The following is a 22,697-nucleotide window of genomic DNA, read 5'->3' as shown; positions in this document are numbered from 1 at the left end:
GGATGATTTCACTCAACTCTGGCTGTCCCCCCAGTGAACCATGTGCCAAGATGATCCCATTCCTGTACTTCAATCCATTATCTGTCACACTTTTAGCCAGGCATACTCTGTCCACATATGAGTAGTTCCACCTCAGAGCAAGTGACATTTCCTCTTTTAAAACATCAATGGGAAGTGTTGACACATTTGTTACTTCCAAAGGTGGTTTGGGAAGGCTTCACATGTGCAAATGGTGTGCCATCTGAGAGTGATGTCTATCTGAGACTGAAAGAAGCACATTTTTGAAGCAGCGGGTGTGTCACACAACTCTCTTAAAGGGACTATGTTTGGCTTCAGAACGCATTGTCCATAGTGCAACTAGAGGGCTAAACTGTTGGATCAACTGTGGATAATGCTCCAACAAATGGTGTTTAGGCTTAAGGTTAGAGTCAGGGAAAACCTCTTTAAATCTTTGCTCTGAGATCTTAAAGTCAATATACGGATAGGATTCCTCAGTATGAATAGGTATAACAACAAGGTCCACTATGTCCTTTTGTCAGTCCACTTAAAAGGAAAAGTTTGTATCGCCTCATTCAAAGTTGCTAATGTGAAGTACTTTTTTGTGATACATACACTACAGCACAGTGAAAGCTCATGAGGTATGATTCCTTCAAAGAGATCGTGAACAATATCAGTGGCACGCCTGCTCCCGCTCTCCCTCTCTGGCGCTCAAGAGCGACAGACTGCCTATCATTACACACACCTGTTCCCTTCGTTAGGCGCACCTGCTCCTCATTGGACCCACCTGAACTCCATCATTATTTGATTGCCTCCTCTTTATCTGTCTGTTTCCTCTGTTCCATCCCTGTGTCAGCATGGATGTCGTTATTTTGTCCCTGTCCAGACGTTGGTCCGGTCCTGGTTCATGTCCGTCTATTAAATGTTCTCCCTGTACCTGCTTCCTGTCCCCAGCGTCGATCCTTACAATCAGGGGGGAAACCAGTGCTCACATCGAAATAGAAAAGTTGCTTTGACATAACACAAACTTTTTTCACATCATAATAGCTGGTCAGTTCATTTTCCTTAAGCTAATAAGTGATCTTGTTATTTTACTACAGCATGCCATTTTTGTCTCAAAGTTGGGCAGAATGGTAAAAGGCACAGTTCAGTGTGTTGTCGCTGACAACCTTAGTGCGCATGGTATTGCAGGTTTTGTTGAGAATTTCACAGGGACATACACATTCAGATTCTGCACAGCAGAGAAGTTAGAATTTCAGACCAAAGTTAGAACTGTAGCTTTCTGTCTAAGAACTAAGGAGATTCATGCAGGCCATCTGAGGGAGAGGTCCTAACAATTTCTCATAACCATAGAACTTCAAATCATTTATTTTGATTAAAGCAGGCAAATATATGGACAACGAAGCGGACTGACAACCTGGTGAGAAATTGCCCCAAATCCAATAGAATCCACACATTTTGTGTTTCTTTCTTGAACTACTGAGGGGATTGCAAAACCATCAACGTACAGTATCAACGAGATACTGTCCTGCTTTGACAACAATTAATTTTCTTCTAAGAAAACACCATCAGACGGATTTGTATACATGCACATTACTCTTTGTCTGTTTGTCTATGGCATTGAAATTGACAGCCTTATCTAGAATAGTCTGACAATTAAGAATTTGCTGCAAGGACTTCAAAATTGAATATATTGGAAGAACTTCATATTTTTTGTATGATGTATATATTCTACTGGTTCTACAACACTTAAGAGGCTCTTATAGTACCCTTTTCCAAGCAGTAGAGAGTGGACCTCTATCTCCTAGTGTTAATTCAATGGGGGTTGACTTGCAGAGGTCATTGGCTAGCTTTTGAACAACTGATTTGTCAACTTGACAACTGTGATCTGGTAACATTTGGGTTATAGTATTTTGTGTAATAGGCAGAGATACAGAACTGATCAAATACTGAAACTCCTGCAGGAGCTCATCAACAGCTGCACTATATACAATAAAAACATATTTTAACTTAACAAGGACCGAGGAACTTTTAACCTCAATATCTTTTGATAAGTCCTCGGAGCCTTCTTTGTCAAATCCAGTATCGAAATTCACTTCATTACATGATATATCCTCCCCATCCAAAGTGTCAGCAGGAACACTGTTAAAAGATTATTTGTCAGTATGAATAAGGGTCTTTGTTTCTACAATGCCAGGTTTAAAATAATTCACAGCATTGGCGTTCTATATTTATGAGTTTTGAAATTCTCATAAATGTTGGTTTTGTATGAGAAATCCTGAAACATACAAGTGACAGTCTCGTGATTTTTCACGTGTTGGGCCAATGTATTGAAAATATCCCCTTTCTGTAGAAAGTTGATTATGATCACAGATATGGCATGTGAACGTAGATAAGACTTTGGTTACTGAGTAACGGGGGGCAACTTCCAACTTACCACCTTATTGCCTCTAAAAGGTAAATAAAACACTATAAAGAGTTTATATAATGTGTCATTACAAACCTATTTGAAGGTTTGTGTTGAATTGGAATCGGGTTTTTAGGGCGGTGCTAAAGTGATCTTCAGAAGTAAACAGCGGCTTTTGAGAGTCATGATCGCTTGCAGTGATGATGCAAAAAATGACTAGGTATCCCCCCTTACCCCCGTCACTGTCCCCTTCTTGTTTTTAAACGGTGAGAGAAGTGCTACACCTGGTGGAGAGAGATTGTAAGACAGAAATAGTTGCTTTATGCGTGCTGTACGTTACGGCATGACACGTCACGATGTAACGGAGGGTCAGTTCTCAACTTGTCTCCAATACTATAGAGCCATTACCATGTCGATCAACGCTTGAATAGAAATGTAGTTCACACCCCATAGTTTAAAGTCAACACAGTCGCTACAGTCCCATTAGTTTTCTTTGCAGCCTAGTTTGAATGTCGCGGTTGCGCACATTTATACCGCATGGGGTGAGTTCATTTAGGTAGCCCCCTTTCCGCCTATTCATATAAAAATGGATGCAGCTTTGAATGCTTTTATGTGTGGTATGATTGCTAGTTAGCCTATCATAAAACAACGTTTCATAATTTTTAGATTGACAAAGTACTGTAGAATGAATTAATATAATGAAAAGCCTAAGGAATGCATTCGTTCATAACCGTCTGCATACTATGTGAAAGTGAAACTTAAGCCTATACCATATTTATGTGTTGCATATGTCTGACATACATTCTGATTTAACAATCCTCTTAGAAAGTTGAAATATTATTGTATCATCCAAGTGTATAATAAATATTAATCAAATAGGCCATAGAATTAAAACATATATTGAAAAAGCAACTTTCAATTATGAGCTGACTTTCACTTATGAACCAACTTCCACATATGAACCGAGTAGGATATATGGTAAAAAGAAAAGGCATTCAATATCCGATCACTTTGCCTATAAAATGTCACACCTTTCTGGTCTATATAACACATGACAATTAGCCTTTTGCAGATATGGATAGAGGGCAGGATAGAAAGTTAGACTGCATGTAAACCAGCCAAAAACACCACTGACGAAAACCACCCTTGTGTCCAGTAAAGAAAAACACAACCCGCCCAAAGCAATAAAATACTTATGACAACGCTCCCCTATTTTTTTATATCGTTATTCTCCTTGGTCGACTGACTTGCTCTTTCTAAACGACAAGTAATAGTCAGGCTACTTTATAATATGGAATACCCTGTTTTCTTCGAGTGCCAGACTCTGGACACATCACAGAAAGAGAAGATTAAAAAGTACTTTGAAATTCGCCGTAAATCCGGTGGCGCAGATTGTGGACCAGTACAATCAGTTGGTGACAACGTTTACAAGATCGCGTTTATTGACCAGAAAGGTATGCAAATGTTTCGGTGAAGTGATCGGATATTGAGTGCCTTTTTTACCATATAACTTACTCGAAAGTTGGTTGATAAGTGAAAGCCGGTTCACAATTGCATTTCATAAATACATGTTTTATTCTATGGCCTATTTGTTTAATATGTATTATTTTAATAGCCCTACACTTGCATAAAACAATAATATTTAAACTTTCTAGGAGGATTTGTTAAATCAGAATGTTTGTCAGACATATGCAACAAATAAATATGGTATAGTCTTCAGTTTCACTTTCACATAGACAGGTTACACACATGCAGACAGACATGCACGATGCATTGCTTAGGCATTTCATTAGACTGTATTGATTAATTCTACAGTACTTTATCAATCTAAAAATGAAGAGACATGTTGTTTTAATAACTTTTAATAACTTTATAGATGTATAGGACTTTATTGATTTTATCACAACTCCCCTAGTTTATGCCGTAGGCGCCTGACTTTGTCTGAATGTGGGGGTGCAAATTGTTTTAGCGTTTTAAAAACCATTTATTACAATTCTATACTGTTTATTCACAGGGGGAATCCATATTTATGAACAGAACACACAACTATTTTTCTTAGGTTTTTCCACAATATATAACATTTAAAAAATTGTTTTAATGACTAGATTACTATTCTACTCCATTCCCCTAAAACCCCACCCATAGTGGTTAGTTGTCAGGTGTGAAACCCTACCAATTCTGTAACTAACAAATACCCTGCTTCTCCCCTGACAATCCCACCCACAGTCATCAATTGACGGGCCAAACTTAAGAATGTGGCCAAAATAACCCATGCCAATGAGTAAATGAAATCGAACATTTGACGAACAATATCGTTTTGCCCAATATTTTTATTTTATTTTTATCGCAGCTTCACAGATTTTACATGGTCAGGAAGAGGTGGAGTTGCTGTAGATGGCGTTGTTGTTTTGCTGGCAGTACCAGTAGTGGTCGGTCATTGGTTTTCCAATTACGATATTTGGGAGCAGCTGCGTCCAGATTTTGCAGGAGATGCTGTTGCCAGCACTACATTGATCTGAAACAGTGATGAAAGATAAATATATCAATATCAGACAACATGATTACAGTTTGTTTATTGGACAAAATCATTGCACAATGGCATATGCAAAACATCTAAGATGGAATAATTTGAGACAAATGTAATTATCAAGATTTAGGAAAAAAAACATGATCATGCATCAAAGTTTTGTTGTTAACCACACAGGGGACCTTGGTCTCATATGTCAGTCTGCCCTCTTAAATCCAGAGTCCTGGGAACGACATCGTGTGGAGATCAGCGGAGTTGTTGACATAGTGGACAATTCGCTGAATGTCCTCGTAGGAAGTTCACCCGTTTGCTGGCGAAACAACGACCACACTTCTTCCTTGGGGCCACACCATGATCCTTATAGAACTGTATCACTGCAGTCAGTTATCCATAGAAATTCTGAATGCAGAAAATATATTTTTTAAAACATTTTTTTAATATGTGGTGAAAGGCAGTTCCTGTATTTATATTGATACAGCCTACTGCTAATTATTTCTTAAATACCCCATTAACGTTTTTATGCTGTTGAAGCCCCAGCAATAACATTAAAACAATGTTATATTCATCTAACAAAAAGTATTAGGAACTTTAAAAGGTTTTCTCTGCAGATTTGCTGACTATCTGCCATGGTTGTCGTTGGGTAGAGAAGACCAAAACGCAGCAGGAATGTGGATGCTCATCTTGATTATTTATTAAATAAAGTGAACACCAAAAAACGACAGAAGACAGTGTAACAGGCTATAATAACAACAGCAGTGCTAAAGACAACTACCCACAAAACAAGCTCCTTATATATGACTCTCAATCAGGAACAACGAAGTACAGCTGTTCCTGATCGAGAGCCACACAGACAACAAAGAAATACACAAACCAGAAAACCCTAGAATACCAATTACCAGAACATACACCCAAAACCCTGGAACACATAAATAAAACACCCCTCTACAATACACACAACCCCTGGACCACATAAAACAAATACCCTCTGCCACGTCCTGACCAAACTACAGTAACAAATACTCCCTCTACTGGTCAGGACGTGACACTATCAAGGAAATAATGAAGATGTCCTCTGCAGTGGCGGTTCTAGACCATTTAAACTCGGGGGGCCAAGCTGGGGCAGGTTGTACTGTTAGAGGGGCCAGTTACATTAGACGGTATTGTTGTCATATTGTTTTCTTCACTGCATTGCAGGCATTAGCAGGCAAAAGACCATGTTCATAATCATTCAACAATTGATTTGCATTTCCATTATAATTTTCATTTGCATTACATATTCAGTATCAGGTCACATCAACTGTATTCTCCGGTTTTTGTGGGGTTTTTTGCAAAAAGATCAGCAAATTCATCTAGACTCAAGGCCTTTGCCCTCCTTGACTCAATACTTAATTCACCTAAATTGCTTAATCTGTCATCTGATATTGTGGACCTGAGATATGCGTTGCCACTGTCTAATAACATATGTAAAAAAAGAACGATAGCAAAAATTAGTTATGTAAAAACTATTTCATACTCCACAAGGGAGTCCAAAGTTGTTGTCACAGGGGCACTGCCCCCCCCCCCCCCCCCCCCCCAGAACCGCTAGTGGTCCTCTGATGTTTTCTTTCTTTTTGTTTGCTCCTTTTCGAGCTGACCGTTTCCTGGGAGAGGGTCATGGAACCAGTAATCTTGAAAATAATTATTTTACGCTAAGTCATCATCATAATCTGTTCCAGCCAATACATTTTCAAGTAATATCAACACACTTTCAATAACAGACACAAACAGCAGGTAGCCTGCGTGAACACACACACACACACGCACGCACGCACACACACACACACACACACACACACACACACACACACACACACACACACACACACACACACACACACACTGCAAGAGGACAAGTACATTAGAGTGTCTAGTTTGAGAAACAGATGCCTCACAAGTCCTCAACTGGCACCTTCATTAAATAGTACCTGCAAAACACCAGTCTCAACGTCAACCGTGAAGAGGTGACTCCAGGATGCTGGCCTTCTAGGCAGAGTTCCCCTGTCCAGTGTCTGTGTTATGTTGCCCATCTTAATGAAGCTGCAAGTTGAGGACTTCTGAGGCGTCTGTTTCTCAAACTAGACACTCTAATGTACTTGTCCTCTTGCTCAGTTGTACACAGGGGCCTCCCACTCCTCTTTCTATTCTGGTTAGAGCCAGTTTCAATGGAAATTAATGTACCTGAGCTCAATTTTGAGTCTCATGACAAAGGGTCTGAATACTTATATAAATAAGGTATTTCTGTTTTTAATTTGTAATAGATTAGCTAAAATTTCTAAAAAACCTGCTTTTACTTTTGACATTATGGGTTACTGTGTGTAGATTGATGAGGATTATTCTTTTTTTTTTAATCCATTTTAGAATAAGGCTGTAACGTGGCAAAATGTGGGAAAAGTCAAAGGGTCTGAATACTTTCCAAATGCACTGTATATTAAAGTTAAGCCTACTAATTATTTCTCATTATCTACTTGATAGCTACTCATAGACCTCAACAGATTGTAATCCCAAAACCCGGAAATGAGTTACCTCTGGTTCTTTCAGCCATTCCTACTTGGAAAATAAATGGGCAAAGAATGTTGAAATAAGGTCTGAGGTTAACACAGGCTTAAGATACCTTATAAGTTTTGTTCTATAGTATGAGATAATATTTATGAAGCCTTTATTGTGCTTTATTAGCTTTTTTTATTTTCATAAATGCTTAAAGATTCACAAAAGTGACGTTAGCTGATGAAAAATAAATAAGATCTCCTAAGCCTGTGTGTGCAAGGCTGTCATCAAGGCAAAGTGTGGCTGCTTTGAAGAATCTAAAATCTAAAATGTTCCATATGTGTTATTTCATAGTTTTGATGTCTTCACTATTATTCTACAATGTAGAAAATAGTCAAAAATAAAGAAAAACCCTTGAATGAGTAGGTGTCCAAACCTTTGACTGGTACTGTATATCGTTTAATACAGACTAGCTCAAAACATGACTATTCATTGAAAAGGACAAATTACCCAATGGATCATAATACATTTCTGTTAAGATAGTGGGGGTGCAAAACATATGTTTGCCCCCCTATTTTTTAAAGTGGGGATGCAGCTGCTCCATTATCGCCATTTCTCAGGTGCCTATCTCCTATGCCTCTAAATCTTCAAGATATGGACTAAATGCAAAATGATGAATAAATACAGTAAAGCATATCATTATTATTATTGTTATTATTATTGTTGTTATTACAACTACTACTACTACTACTACTACTACTACTACTACTACTACTACTACTACTACTACTACTACTACTACTACATTACAATAACAACAAAAACAACAACAACTCATTTTGACTGTGTAACTCTTCCAGTCCAGGAGAGGGTACTTCAGAAAGCTCATCATGTGTTGGAGATGCCTGGAGGACCTCTCTCCCTCACTCTGAGAGGCAGCCTGGAGTCTCCACCCACAACAACCTCCCCAGTCAGCAGTCAGGAGGTGAGGCCAGACTATACAGACACACCTATACCCTGAGTCCCACATCCTGTTAGATATGATGTTTATCTACCACAACAAGAGGTCAAAATACACCGATGTCAATGCACTGTTGTTGAGTTTGCACTGTTAGCCCACACTTGAATGTTTGCCACTTTGTGAGTTATAAATGTGTGGTTTTGTAATATTGAGGAAAAAGTCATTTTAACTAAATAAAATCATGTTAAAGTAAAATGAAAAATACCACCCCAGTCACTAAAATGGAAAAACATCAGATTTCCCAGAAAGCAGCTGGATGCAATAATAAATCCATTAACCTATTTAAGTAGAAAAATAATAAAGTACTGTAATCAGTATTACAGTAGAATTACCCTGCAAATACCCTGCAATTGTTTTTCAACTCTAGATTCACCACTTGCTCCAAGTGGAAACATTACCACCTTGTGGTCAAGAACATGTACTTCATTGTCTGAGCTTAGGGAAGCAGAAGATCAACACCATCTGTCGTCTGGGAGAGGCCAAGCTCCGTCTTCTAGGGAAAGTGATAGAGAAGGATCTAGGTGAGGTTGTTCCAGGGGTGAAGGTGACACGCGGTGACTCAGCTCAGCTGGTGCTGGAGGGTTCAGCAAGTGAAGTCCGGACAGCCAGACAGTTGGTTACAGATAAAATCTCTCTGGTGCTGGAGAAGGTGGTGCCTGAGGTGTCCCTCCACCTTCTGTCCTTCCTGAGGGAGGAGTATGGGAGGCCTGGGAACCTGAGCAGTCTGCTGGGGTTGGGACTCCATGTGGAGGTAGAGCTGGGGGACACAGAGCTCCGTCTGTTCTCCCTCTCCTCTGGGAAACTGGACCAGGCTGAGAAGGATCTGCTGGGGGAGTTTGGGGAGGAGACGATCAACTTGCCCAACTGTGCTGCCCTCCAGGCTGAACTGAAGTCCAAACTTGAGAAAAAGGTGAAGGAGATGAACCAGAGCAGACGCAGGGTGGTAGCCAAGTATGGTCCTGAGTTTAGATTGCAGCTGCTGGGCCACCTGAAGCAGGTTCAGGAGCTGAGGGAGGAGATCAGGGCCTTTCTGAGAGACCAGTCCAGTGTAAGCGTTGTGGGACGTCCTCAACAGAACCATGGTGGCGTAGTCGGTGAAGCAGGCGCCGGACCAAGACGTAAGGAGACCGTCACAGCCACCAGCTATCACCTCCAGGGGGGGCTGCAGGTAGTTGTTTGTCAGGGTGACATCACTAAGGAACGGGCAGACGCACTGGTGAATGCAGCCAATGAGGATCTGGATCATGCTGGGGGCGTGGCTGCAGCTCTGAGCCGGGCGGGGGGGCCTGAGGTACAGCGGGCCAGCAGGGATCTGATTAGGCAGATAGGGAGAGTACCCACAGGTACAGTGGTAGAGACCACAGGAGGGAATCTGCCTTGTAAGATGCTGCTGCACGCGGTAGGACCAGTAGGTGGCAGCGTCAGTGGAAATGAGCGCCCTCTGCTGGAGAAGACAGTAAAGGCAGCCCTGGATCTGGCAGAGACCCTCGAACTTCAGACCCTGGCCATGCCCTGCATCAGCTCGGGGATATTTGGCGTTCCTCTGAAGGTGTGTTCTGAGGCCATAGTCTCTGCAGTGAGGGACTTTGGGAGGGAACAGCGCATCCTTACCAAGGTCACTCTGATTGATGTGAGTGGAGAGGCAGTGAGAGCCATGCAGGAGGCCTGTGATAGGCTGTTACAGGGTAAGATGGAGTTTTCTAGGTGGGAGTTAGAGTCCAGCACCACCACCACCACTACAGATGCTCCTCAGAGAGATACCACTGCTGCCTCCGCCAGGGGAACAGCCGCTCCAGAGGTCTGTGTCCAGGTGGAGATCATCCAGGGAACCATAGAGAAGCAGGAGGTAAGAGAGAGACACACTGACATGGCCACAGCCTTGATTCAACAACATTCTGTGAATTAGGTTGACTTCATACTGACTCAATGTTCCCTTTCTCTTTTACACTTTCTCTTCCGTTTTCTCTTACCCCTTTCTTTCTTTATCTCTTTCTTTCCCCCTCTCTGTCTCTCTCTCTCTCCCTCTCTCTCCCCCTCTCTGTCTCTGTCTCTCTCTCTCCCCCTCTCCGTCTGTCCGTCCGTCCGTCCGTCCGTCCCCCTCTCTCTCTCTCTCTCTCTCTCTCTCTCTCTCTCTCTCTCTCTCTCTCTCTCTCTCCCCCTCTCTGTCTCTCTTTCTCCCCCTCTCTGTCTCTCTCTCTCCCCTTCTCTGTCTGTCAGTCTCCCTCTGTCATGATTCTTATGATTCCAATGTTTTTGTAGAACTTCGTGCTGTTTCATACGATACTACTGACTTTTTCAGCCCTACCGATCTAAAGAACCAGCTGGCGCCTGTATAAAATGTTTATAAAGTTTGTTTTGTTTATACATTCAGTTGAATTGAAGCAACAGCCACTAGTCTCTTATATGTGCTGGTCCAATTATATCCATTTCACTTTCATGCGCATATCAGTGTGTTAGCTGTAATCAGCCAGCCTCATCCCCTACCAGCCCTCACTCACCTGCTTCTCTCAGCATCCCCTACCAGTGCTCACTCACCTGCTTCTCTCAGCATCCCCTACCAGCCCTCACTCACCTTCTTCTCTCTGTCCACACTTCTTGCGCGTCTATTCCTCCGTCAGTTTAAAAAATATATAACCTGTTGGGGCTCGGGGGCAGTATTGAGACATTTTGAAAAAAATATGTGCCCATTTTTAACTGCCTCCTACACCAACTCAGAAGCTAGGATATGCATATTATTAACACATTCGGATAGAAAACACTCTGAATTTTCTAAAACAGTTTGAATGGTGTCTGTAAGTATAACAAAACTCATATTGCAGGCAAAAACCTGTGAAAAACAGATAAAAAGAAATTTGAATTTTGTGACTGTACTATTTAGTGTCATTGTTTTATAGATACCATAGTGAGAAAGGATTCATTTCGCAACACCTACGGCTTCCACTAGATGTCAACGATCTTTATAAAGTTGTTTGAAGCGTCTATGATAAACAGAGAGCAAATTAGAATCCAAGGAAGTTGACATGTCATCACTTCATTTTTTTGCGCCTGCGCATAAATCTGAGAAGCGTGAGTTTGTCATCATTGTTTATCTAGACATAGGATAGGTTGTGTGAAAATATTACTGATGTTTAACGTTAAAAATGGACCAAAAGATTAATGCTAAACAACATTTGATATGTTTGAACGAACGTAAATAGATTATTTACTAGGTTTTTTTAGCTTTTCGGCGTGATTTTACACTCCCCCCACCACGTTTTGTGGGAGCATAATGAACGCTAAGTACTTGGTGTTATTTGGACATAAATTATGAACTTTGTCAAAAGAAACCACATTTGTTCCGGACCTGGGATGCCTGCCTTCTGATGGAGATAATCAAAGGTAAGGGGATATTTACAATGTTATTATCGATTTTAGATGATGCTAACTGTATAGCATAGCTTATTGTTCTTAGCATAGCACCCAGTTTATTGCAAAATGTGATTTCCCAGTAAAGTTATTTTGAGATCTGGCCATTCGGTAGCAATTACGAGATGATAATATATTATTCTTTGAATGACAATATTATAATTTACCAATGTTTTCGAAAAGTAATTTTGTTATGTTCACCGGAAGCATTTCAGAGAAGAAAAAAATCTGAATTTCACGCTACTGTAAAATGCTGTTTTTGGATATAAATATGAACTTGATGGAACAAAAAATGCATGTATTGTATAACATAATGTCCTAGGAGTGTCATCTGATGGAGATTGACAAAGGTTAGTACATAATTCTAGCTGGTTCTGCTTTTGGTGACGCCTGACCTTGAATTGAAAATGGATGTTTGTACTTTTGTGGCTATGTACTGTCCTAACATAATCTAACTTTATGCTTTTGCCGTAAAGCCTCTTTGAAAATCGAACAATGTGGTTAGATTAAGGAGATGTTTATCTTTTAAATTGTGTAAAATAGTTGATTGTTTGAGAAATTGAAATTATTAGATTTTTGATGTTTTGAATTTCCAGCCTTGTTAGCAATCCCGACTCGGGGTTCATTGCTAACCTGTAGCCCCAACAGGATAACCTAGCCGTGACCGCGAGCGGGGATCAAGACCCAGGTGAGTCTTCTGTTGTTAGATTTGTACACTTATTACATTGGAGCAGCGTGCAAAGCGAGCATGGTTGTTACATTGTATAATTGCATTGCCTATTATAACCAATAGCAGAGACCAGTCTGAGTAGACTTTGCAACTTCACTGTCATGCAGCCTCCGAGTGGCAGAGAGGGAAAATGGAGCACCACTTCGCAACAGGCATGATTGCAGCTTTACAGCAAATAAAATGGCTTGTCTCTAGCCTAAGCGGTTAACGAAAATATGACCCATATTACCAGAAATTACTTTTTTCTTTCTATCGGATTTCACAAGGATTTTATATAATTTGAAAAAAAAAACATGTTGTGGGCCATTTTAAACTAATCCCAGGTCGCTAATTATTGGTTTGATAACAAACAACGTTGTTCAGTCATGTTAACTAGCCAGCAAACAACCTGTTATTCTGTTTGTTGCATAACTTTGTAGAAGTTGGGAGCTGTGTGTGTATGTGTGGGAGAGAGAGAGAGAGAGAATGATGTGTGTGTTTCTGAGAGTGAGGTAGACCGAGAGAGTGTAAGGAAGGGTGGGAAAGTGTGTGTGTGTCTGTGTAAACTGAAGAGTAAAGAAGGTTTCATGCAGTGTTTTCCCCTTACTGACATAATGACAGATCATTATGCATGTGCATGTTCCTGCCATTCCTCCAGTCAAATCACAGCTAGGCCTCGGCAAATGTGAGCAAATCTGCCATTCTATGCAGTATTCTATTATACACTGAACAGTGTGAAGTTACATTTAATGGGTTGAATTGAGTAGAGTGTGAATTTCAGTGACAGGTTTTTGGAGAACGTTTAGAAAATGTGAACAAGTGTCCGAGGGACTGGGTGAACAGAATCCTAGGCCACTGATACTTGGCCTGGTATCGTATCATTGTAACGGCTGTCTATGGAAGAAGTGGACCAAAATGCGGCGGAGTTAGGGTTCGTCATATTTAATTTACGAACACTATGCATTTCACAAAAACAACAAACTGACAGCCACCACAGTCCTGTCAGGTACTACCACAATGACAAGAACAATTACCCACGAAACACAAAGGAAACGTAGGCAACTTATGTGTGACTCCCAATCAACCACAACCCTCTACAGCTGTGCTTGATTGGAAGTCACACGGCCAAAATCAATGAAACAATAAAAAATACACACTCCCTTCTGCCACGTCCTGACCCAACTACACCCTCTACTGGTCAGGACGTGACAGTACCCCCCCCCCCCCCCAAGGTGCAGACCCGGGATGCACCTAAAAAAAAGACAAGACACAAGAAAATCCCCAACAAAAAGGAACACCTAAACAATAAGGGAGGGAAGGGAGGGTGGCTGCCGTCACCGACGGCACTGTGCTACACCCTCCCTCCCCAACCCACCTATCCTGGAGGTGGCTCAGGTGCAGGACGTGGACCTCGCTCCACCTTCGGCGTCGCCCACTTTGGTGGCGCCGATAGCTGCGCCGGGCAGACGGGCCACTCGGGCTGACCCTGGCAGACAGACCACTCGGGCTGGGCCGGAGGACTGGAGGGCCACTCGGGCTGGGCCGGAGGGCAGGAGGGCCCTTCGGGCTGGGCCGGAGGGCCCCTCGGGCTGGGCCGGAGGGCAGGAGGGCCCCTCGGGCTGGGCCGGAGGGCAGGAGGGCCCCTCGGGCTGGGCCGGAGGGCAGGAGGGCCCCTCGGGCTGGGCCGGAGGGCAGGAGGGCCCCTCGGGCTGGGCCGGAGGGCAGGAGGGCCCCTCGGGCTGGGCCGGAGAGCAGGAGGGCCCCTCGGGCTGGGCCGGAGAGCAGGAGGGCCCCTCGGGCTGGGCCGGAGGGCAGGAGGGCCCCTCGGGCTGTGCCGGAGGGCAGGAGGGCCCCTCGGGCTGGGCCGGAGAGCAGGAGGGCCCCTCGGGCTGGGCCGGAGGGCAGGAGGGCCCCTCGGGCTGTACCGGAGGGCAGGAGGGCCACTCGGGCTGGGCCGGAGGACAGGCAGGGCACCCTGGCAGATCCTGGCAGGCGGGCACCTCTGGCAGCTCCGGGCAGTCTGGCCACTCCGGCAGCTCCGGGCAGTCTGGCCATTCCGGCAGTTCAGGGAAGTCTGGCCACTCGGGCAGTTCAGGGCAGTCTGGCCACTCCGGCAGTTCAGGGCAGTCTGGCCACTCCGGCAGTTCAGGGCAGTCTGGCCACTCCGGCAGTTCAGGGCAGTCTGGCCACTCCGGCAGTTCAGGGCAGTCTGACGACTGTTTACTGGCGGGCAGCTCTGACGACTGTTGACTGGCGGGCAGCTCTGACGACTGTTGACTGGCGGGCAGCTCTGACGACTGTTGACTGGCGGGCAGCTCTGACGACTGTTGACTGGCGGGCAGCTCTGACGACTGTTGACTGGCGGGCAGCTCTGACGACTGTTGACTGGCGGGCAGCTCTGGTGACTGTTGACTGGCGGGCAGCTCTGGTGACTGTGGCAGTTCCGGCTCAGGATTCACCAGGCTGGAGAGACATAACGGAGCCCTGGCTCTGGGCGCAGGCCCTGGACTCACCAGTCTGGGAAGACCCGCTGGAGGCCTGGTTTGAGGAGGTGGCACAGGAGAGACCAGGGTGGAGAGACCCACTGGAGGAGTGGTCTGCGGAGGAGACACGGGCTTGACCAGGATAGGGAGACCCACTGGAGGACTGGTCCGTGGAGGAGGAACGGGCTTGACCAAGATAGGGAGACCCACTGGAGGACTGGTCCGTGGAGGAGACACGGGCTTGACCAGGATAGGGAGACCCATTGGAGTACTGGTCCGTGGAGGAGACACAGGCTTGACCAGGATAGGAAGACATGCAGGAGGCTTGGTTCTGGGCGTAGGCACAGGACGTGCAGGGCTGGGAAGACATACAGGAGGCCTGTTTCTGGGCGCAGGCACAGTCTTTACCAGACAACCAGCACGCACCTCAGGACGAGTATGGAGAGCTGCCTCAGGTGACATCATTCCCACGACACGCTCATTAGGGCGAATGCCGTACTTAATGCACCATACTAGCAGCTCTCTCATCTCTCTCTCTCCTAATTTCCCCATTAATCCCGTCACAGTCTCTGTCTCATATCCCTCGCTCACCTCCAAATTCATCCCGACTGGCTCTGGTTCCGACCTCAGCTCCACCGACTGTCCCGTGTGCCCCCCCCAAAAAAATTCTTGGGGCTGCCTCTCGCGCTCGTTGCGCTCTCTCTCCTCGTAATAGCGCCTCTCCGCTCTCGCCGCTTCAATCTCCCACTGGGGGAGGCGATATTCCCCAGCCTGAGTCCATGGTCCCTCTCCGTCCAGGATCTGTTCCCAAGTCCATTGGTCCATAACGCTATACTCCTGCTGCTCCTTCCTCTTCCGCCGCTTGGTCCGGGTTTGGTGGGTAATTCTGTAACGGCTGTCTATGGAATGAGTGGACCAAAATGCGGCGGAGTTAGGGTTCGTCATATTTAATTTACGAACACTATGCATTTCACAAAAACAACAAACTGACAGCCACCACAGTCCTGTCAGGTACTACCACAATGACAAGAACAATTACCCACGAAACACAAAGGAAACGTAGGCAACTTATGTGTGACTCCCAATCAACCACAACCCTCTACAGCTGTGCTTGATTGGAAGTCACACGGCCAAAATCAATGAAACAATAAAAAATACACACTCCCTTCTGCCACGTCCTGACCCAACTAACCCTCTACTGGTCAGGACGTGACAATCATTTGTAAAATGTTGGTATAGTGACAACACTACTTCAGTATGTTTCAGGCAATCACATTGCAGATTCTCTGAAGCCGTTATATAATACTGTGTAATACATGCATAATTACAGATTTGTTTAATAATATCAATTACAGTCCTTCATTGCAGTTGTATTGTTTGTTCTAATCTACAGGCTTTTCAGACTGCCCAGAATGCTTTACATCTCAGAGGGTTCGAATTGGGCGCTCGACCAGTGCAAGGTGAGTTACAACACTTCACCTTTAAATCAAATACATTATTACTATGTGATTGATCCATTTGAAGTTATAATTATGAACCCTCCCTATAGACATCAGGATTGTGCTGCTGGGGAAAACCGGAGGAGGTAAAAGCAGTGCTGGAAACACAATCTTCGGACAAGATGATGTGTTCCTCTCAGACAGTTCCTCCATCTCCGCAACACAGACATGTGAAGCTCAGACCAAGAACATCAAAGGGAGAAACATCACCCTGATTGACACACCTGGATTCTTTGACACTGACATCCCTGAAGAGGAGCTGAAACCTAAAATAGTCAAATGTATAACAGAGTGTGCTCCGGGGCCACATGCCTTTCTCATTGTACTGAAAGTGGAACGGTACACAGTCCACGAGAACGAAGCCGTAGCGAAAATCGAGACGTATTTTTCACCAGAGGCCTTCAAATATGCCACAGTCCTCTTCACTCATGGTGACCAGCTCAATGGTTTGACCATTGAGAAGTTTGTCCAACAGAATGATGAACTGAACAAGCTTGTGGAGAAATGTGGAGGCCGCTGTCACGTGATCGACAACAAATACTGGAACACCAATCAGCAGGGTCAGTACAGGAATCAGTACCAAGTAGCAGAGTTACTCAACACCATAGAGAAGATGGTGAGAGATAACGGAGGAGGGTTCTACACCAACGAAATGCTCCAAGAGGCAGAGAGATTAATACAAGCAGAGATAGAGAGTCTTAGGAAGGAGTCAAAGGGAAAGATGACACAGGAAGAGATGAGAAAGCAGGCTAAAGAAAGAGTGTGGAAGAAACTCCTGATCAAACTGTCAGGGATTACGACAGGTGTTGTGGTAGGAGCTTTTCTTGGGGTGGCACTGGTGACAGGGATCCCACTCACACTCGCTACAAAACCACTGATTAATTTAGTCGAACGTCGGATGGCAGCTTCAATGAAAACAGTGCCAACAGTCATGGCGAATGCAGAAGGACCAGTCATTGCAGGAGAGACAGCGGCGCTTATTGGAGTGGGTTCAGAGATAGGCATAGGTGCAGGGGTAGTAGGCATAGCTGCAGGAGTTGTTGCTGGGACCGCTGCTACAGCAGGAGCAATAAGAGGAGGGATAGTAGGAGCTAGTGCAGCAGAGGAGGCAGAGACAGTACAGGAGGCAGCAGGGAAAGCAGCCAATGCTGTCTACCATGAAGCTAAGGGTCTTTATGACCAAGCAGGACACCTTTTGAAAGGTTACAGTAACAGATCAGATACTACTGGATTCATGCATAAGAATCATACGTGGAATAATTGAAAGAGTGATGGCAAAGTGTGTTTCAACATCTGACTAACTATGTAGACATCAGTCAGTTATATTCCACTGTTGAATAGCTCTTTGTCCCATTTCTTTTTCTTTCTGTTTTGTAAAAAGCAGATTACTGGGTTGTACATTCAGGGTTATACATAGGTGTGTTCAAACTTTTGTCTGGTATTAAACTGCATTGGGTTCTGGACCATGACCATCCATAGGCTTATGGTTCACACATGCGGTTGAGGGAGCAGGTTACCATTTATTGGGATGACTCATGTACTGAAGGCAGATTTGCAGGTTTGTCACTTGCTGGCACAGCCACAGTCATCAAATCGGATTCTAATATTAACTATACCCTTAACCACATACACATGGAGTGATTTCAGTGTCAACAGAAAATGTATTTGAATTTGATCATTTTTTATTTGTATGAGGCACAAAGTCATACAATCGGATTTTACACCTAACCCTAAGTTTAACCTTAACCTTAAATTTATTACAATATAGCCAGTTTTAATTTTGCGGCTGGCCCATCTAGCGGAGACCCCTCAGCACTGCTTCGAAGCCAAGATTCATACCAATAAATGTCAACCTGCATCAAGCAACATGGGTTTTTTACTTGTTGACTTCATTGATGATTATTACAACAAAGCAATCATTGGACACAGAGAGTAATGTTCTTAACATTTATTAGAATTGGCAGCATTGTCTTTTCTCCAGAACATGCATAGCATTTTAAATGAGATGTGCTGATTGTTTGAACTGAAACTATGTAATGCACTGAATGTGCTCGAGCTTCTGTAAAGAATTCCAATGTATGTATCTTTAAACCTGCAAAAGGCAAATGTACTCTATATCTTTAATTTTGAGTTTTGAAAATGATAAAGGGGGGGAAAAAAACTTGCTTATGACAAACTGGGTAACATGCTTGTTCTAGGTCCCAAGAAACAAAGAGATCTTCTGTTGAATCTGACAATTAATCTGGATGGTTGTACAGTCGTCTCAAATAAAACTGTGAAGGACCTCGGCGTTACTCTGGACCCTGATCTCTCTTTTGAAGAACATATCAAGACTGTTTCAAGGACAGCTTTTTTCCATCTACGTAACATTGCAAAAATCAGAAATTTTCTGTCCAAAAATGACGCAGAAAAATTAATCCATGCTTTTGTTACTTCTAGGCTGGACTACTGCAATGCTCTACTTTCCGGCTACCCGGATAAAGCACTAAATAAACTTCAGTTAGTGCTAAATACGGCTGCTAGAATCCTGACTAGAACCAAAAAATTTGATCATATTACTCCAGTGTTAGCCTCCCTACACTGGCTTCCTGTTAAGGCAAGGGCTGATTTCAAGGTTTTACTGCTAACCTACAAAGCATTACATGGGCTTGCTCCTACCTATCTTTCCGATTTGGTCCTGCCGTACATACCTACACGTACGCTACGGTCACAAGACGCAGGCCTCCTAATTGTCCCTAGAATTTCTAAGCAAACGGCTGGAGGTAGGGCTTTCTCCTATAGAGCTCCATTTTTATGGAATGGTCTGCCTACCAATGTGAGAGACGCAGACTCAGTCTCAACCTTTAAGTCTTTACTGAAGACTTATCTCTTCAGTAGGTCCTATGATTAAGTATAGTCTGGCCCAGGAGTGTGAAGGTGAACGGAAAGGCTGGAGCAACGAACCGCCCTTGCTGTCTCTGCCTTGCCGGTTCCCCTCTTTCCACTGGGATTCTCTGCCTCTAACCCTTTTACAGAGGCTGAGTCACTGGCCTACTGGTGTTCTTCCATGCCGTCCATGGGAGGGGTGCGTCACTTGAGTGGGTTGAGTCACTGACGTGGTCTTCCTGTCTGGGTTGGCGCCCCCCCCCCCCCCCCCCTTGGGTTGTGCCATGGCGGAGATCGTTGTGGGCTATACTCGGCCTTGTCTTAGGACGGTAAGTTGGTGGTTGGAGACATCCCTCTAGTGGTGTGGGGGCTGTGCTTTGGCAAAGTGGGTGGGGTTATATCCTGCCTGTTTGGCCCTGTCCGGGGGTATCATCGGATGGGGCCACAGTGTCTTCTGATCCCTCCTGTCTCAGCCTCCAGTATTTATGCTGCAGTAGTTTATGTGTCGGGGGGCTAGGGTCAGTCTGTTACATCTGGAGTATTTCTCTTGTCTTATCCGGTGTCCTGTGTGTATTTAAATATGCTCTCTCTAATTCTCTCTTTCTCTCTTTCTGTCTTTCTCTCGGAGGACCTGAGCCCTAGGACCATGCCTCAGGACTACCTGGTATGATGACTCCTTGCTGTCCCCAGTCCACCTGGCCGTGCTGCTGCTCCAGTTTCAACTGTTCTGCCTGCGGCTATGGAACCCTGACCTGTTCACCGGACGTGCTTGTTGCACCCTCGACAACTACTATGATTATTATTATTTGACCATGCTGGTCATTTATGAACATTTTAACATTTTAACATTTTGACCATGTTCTGTTTTAATATCCACCCTGCACAGCCAGAAGAGGACTGGCCACCCCTCATAGCCTGGTTCCTCTCTAGGTTTCTTCCTAGGTTTTTGGCCTTTCTAGGGAGTTTTTCCTAGGGAGTTTTTCCTAGCCACCGTGCTTCTTTCACATGCTTTGCTTGCTGTTTGGGGTTTTAGGCTGGGTTTCTGTACAGCACTTTGAGAATATCAGCTGATGTACGAAGGGCTATATAAAAATAAATTTGATTTGATTGATTTGATTTAACAGTGAGTGGTATATCTAAGCAACATAGTCTCATTACAATATGTAAAAATAGTGACATTTAATCATTGTAGTTACATTGTAGTATGACCTATGCTTATACTATTATGGTACATATACACTGAGTATATCAAACATTAGGCACACCTTCCTAATACTGAGTTGCATCCCTCAATTCGTCGGGGCATGGACTCTACAAGGTGTCGAAAGCATTCCACAGGAAGGCCGGCCCATATTGACTCCAAAGCTTCCCACAGTTGTGTCAAGTTGACTAGATGTCCTTTGGGTGGTGGACCTGTCACGGCCGTCGTAGTGAGTAGACCAAAATGCAGCGGGTACTTAATGCTCATATTTACTTTATTTAGAACACTACACAAAACAAGAAAACGAAAAAAACGAACGACATCTAAACAGTTCTGCAGGCTAACCATAGCAGTGCAAAAACAACTTCCCACAAAAGACAGGTGGAAAAAGGGCTACCTAAGTATGGCTCCCAATCAGCAACAACGATGTACAGCTGTTCCTGATAAAGAGCCATACCAGGCCAACACAAAGAAATACACAACATAGAAAGAACATAGAAATACAAAACATAGAACAATACCCAAAAACCCCCGACAACACAAAACAAACACACCCCTGCCACGCCCTGACCAAACTACAATAACAAATAACCCCTTATACTGGTCAGGACGTGACAGGACCATTCACGGGAAACTGCTGAGCGTGAAAAACCGAGCAGCGCTGCAGTTCTTGACACAAACCAGTGTGTCTGGCACCTACTACAATACCCAGTTCAAAGGCACTTCAATTTTTTGTCTTGCCCATTCACTCGCAAAATGGAACACATACACAATCCATGTCTCAATTGCCTCAAGGCTTAAAGATACTTATTTAACCTGTCTCCTCCCCTTCATCTACACTGATGGAAATGGATTTAACAAGTGTCATCAATAAGGGATCATAGCTTTCACCTAGATTCACCCAGGCAGTCTATGTCACAGAAAGAGCAGGTGTTCTTAATGTTTTGTAGACTCAGTGTATGTCATCTAAGAGTACGGAGGAAAATAACTTAGGGTTGTTTAGTCATTGGTGTTGTAATTTTTTTTTTAAATATTACAAGTAAGGATTTGAAAAAGAAAAAAAAACATTTTCTTAACATTCCTATTTATAAAAATGGAAAACGTGTAATATGTCAAATGTGTCATTAGGATGTTGATCCATTTTTTAAAATGAAGAAAGTAAGGTTAAGTGAGATTTTATTGGTATAACATACACACAATAATTATGTAATGCATGTGTTAGTTATTTGATTTACCAAATCAACAAACTAACAACCAACATAACGATCAATACACATGAATTATTACTTACAGAAAAAAACATTGTTAAAAAAGACAGAATTTTAATACATACAAAGATCAACACTAACATCATAATTGTATTTATCGAATTACCAGACTTGAAGACTGACCCAATTAATACATAAAATTACTGTAATTTACCACATAATAAACCATATTTATCAAATATATACTGTAATTTACTAATTTACAGTACGGGAAATCATCCATTTACAACAGAGTTAAGTGTTTGGATTTTAAAAATAGAGTGAGACTTGATGTGTTATACATATATTACTATATAATAATTTGTATACTTAAAGACCTTTGGACCGTATGATGACAAGATGGAACGGTCCAGGGTTAGAATGTGGTCAGGATAGTACGGTCCAGGGTTAGAAGGATGTCAGGATGGTATGGTGGTCAGAATGGTACAGTCCAGTGTTAGAAGGATGTCAGGATGGTATGGTCCAGGGTTAGAAAGTCGTCTTTGGGATGGGCGTACTCTGTAATAGATTTGTGTATGTGAGATCATCTGTGGATCTGTTGGGGTGGTATGTGAATAGGAGTGGTCCAGGGTTTCTGGGATGATGGTGTTGATGTGAATCATGACCAGCCTTTCAGAGCATTTCATGGCTACAGATGTGAGTGCTATGGGATGGTAAGCATTCAGACAGGTTACCTTGGCGTTCTTGAGCACAGGGACTATGGTGGTCTGTTTGAAACATGTAGGTATTACAGACTGGGTCAGGGAGAGGTTGAAAATGTCAGTGAAGACACTTGTCAGCTGGTTAGCGCAT

At 43.5% G+C, this 22,697-nt stretch overlaps 1 protein-coding gene across 2 annotated transcripts; it reads left to right on the top strand.

Annotated features, from left to right (window-relative positions):
• Positions 1 to 2,814: 2,814 nt before the first annotated feature.
• On the top strand, positions 2,815 to 22,086 carry LOC106577830 (uncharacterized). Of its 2 annotated transcripts, none has more exons than XM_045700499.2 (5): positions 2,815 to 2,946; positions 8,315 to 8,439; positions 8,843 to 10,321; positions 16,466 to 16,532; positions 16,622 to 22,086. In XM_045700499.2, the coding sequence occupies exons 2-5, from the start codon at positions 8,356 to 8,358 to the stop codon at positions 17,833 to 17,835; spliced, it is 2,844 nt and encodes a 947-aa protein (XP_045556455.2). In that variant the 5' UTR covers positions 2,815 to 2,946; positions 8,315 to 8,355; the 3' UTR covers positions 17,836 to 22,086. The 2 variants fall into 2 exon arrangements, with proteins under 2 accessions (XP_045556455.2, XP_045556453.2); XM_045700497.2 differs by lacking the exon at positions 2,815 to 2,946 and adding an exon at positions 3,563 to 3,858.
• Positions 22,087 to 22,697: the final 611 nt, after the last annotated feature.

This window comes from Salmo salar, chromosome 18 (genome assembly GCF_965601325.2).
Source record: "Salmo salar chromosome 18, fSalSal1, whole genome shotgun sequence".
Lineage (NCBI taxonomy): Eukaryota > Metazoa > Chordata > Actinopteri > Salmoniformes > Salmonidae > Salmo > Salmo salar.
This window is presented reverse-complemented; position numbering and strand designations above follow the sequence as displayed.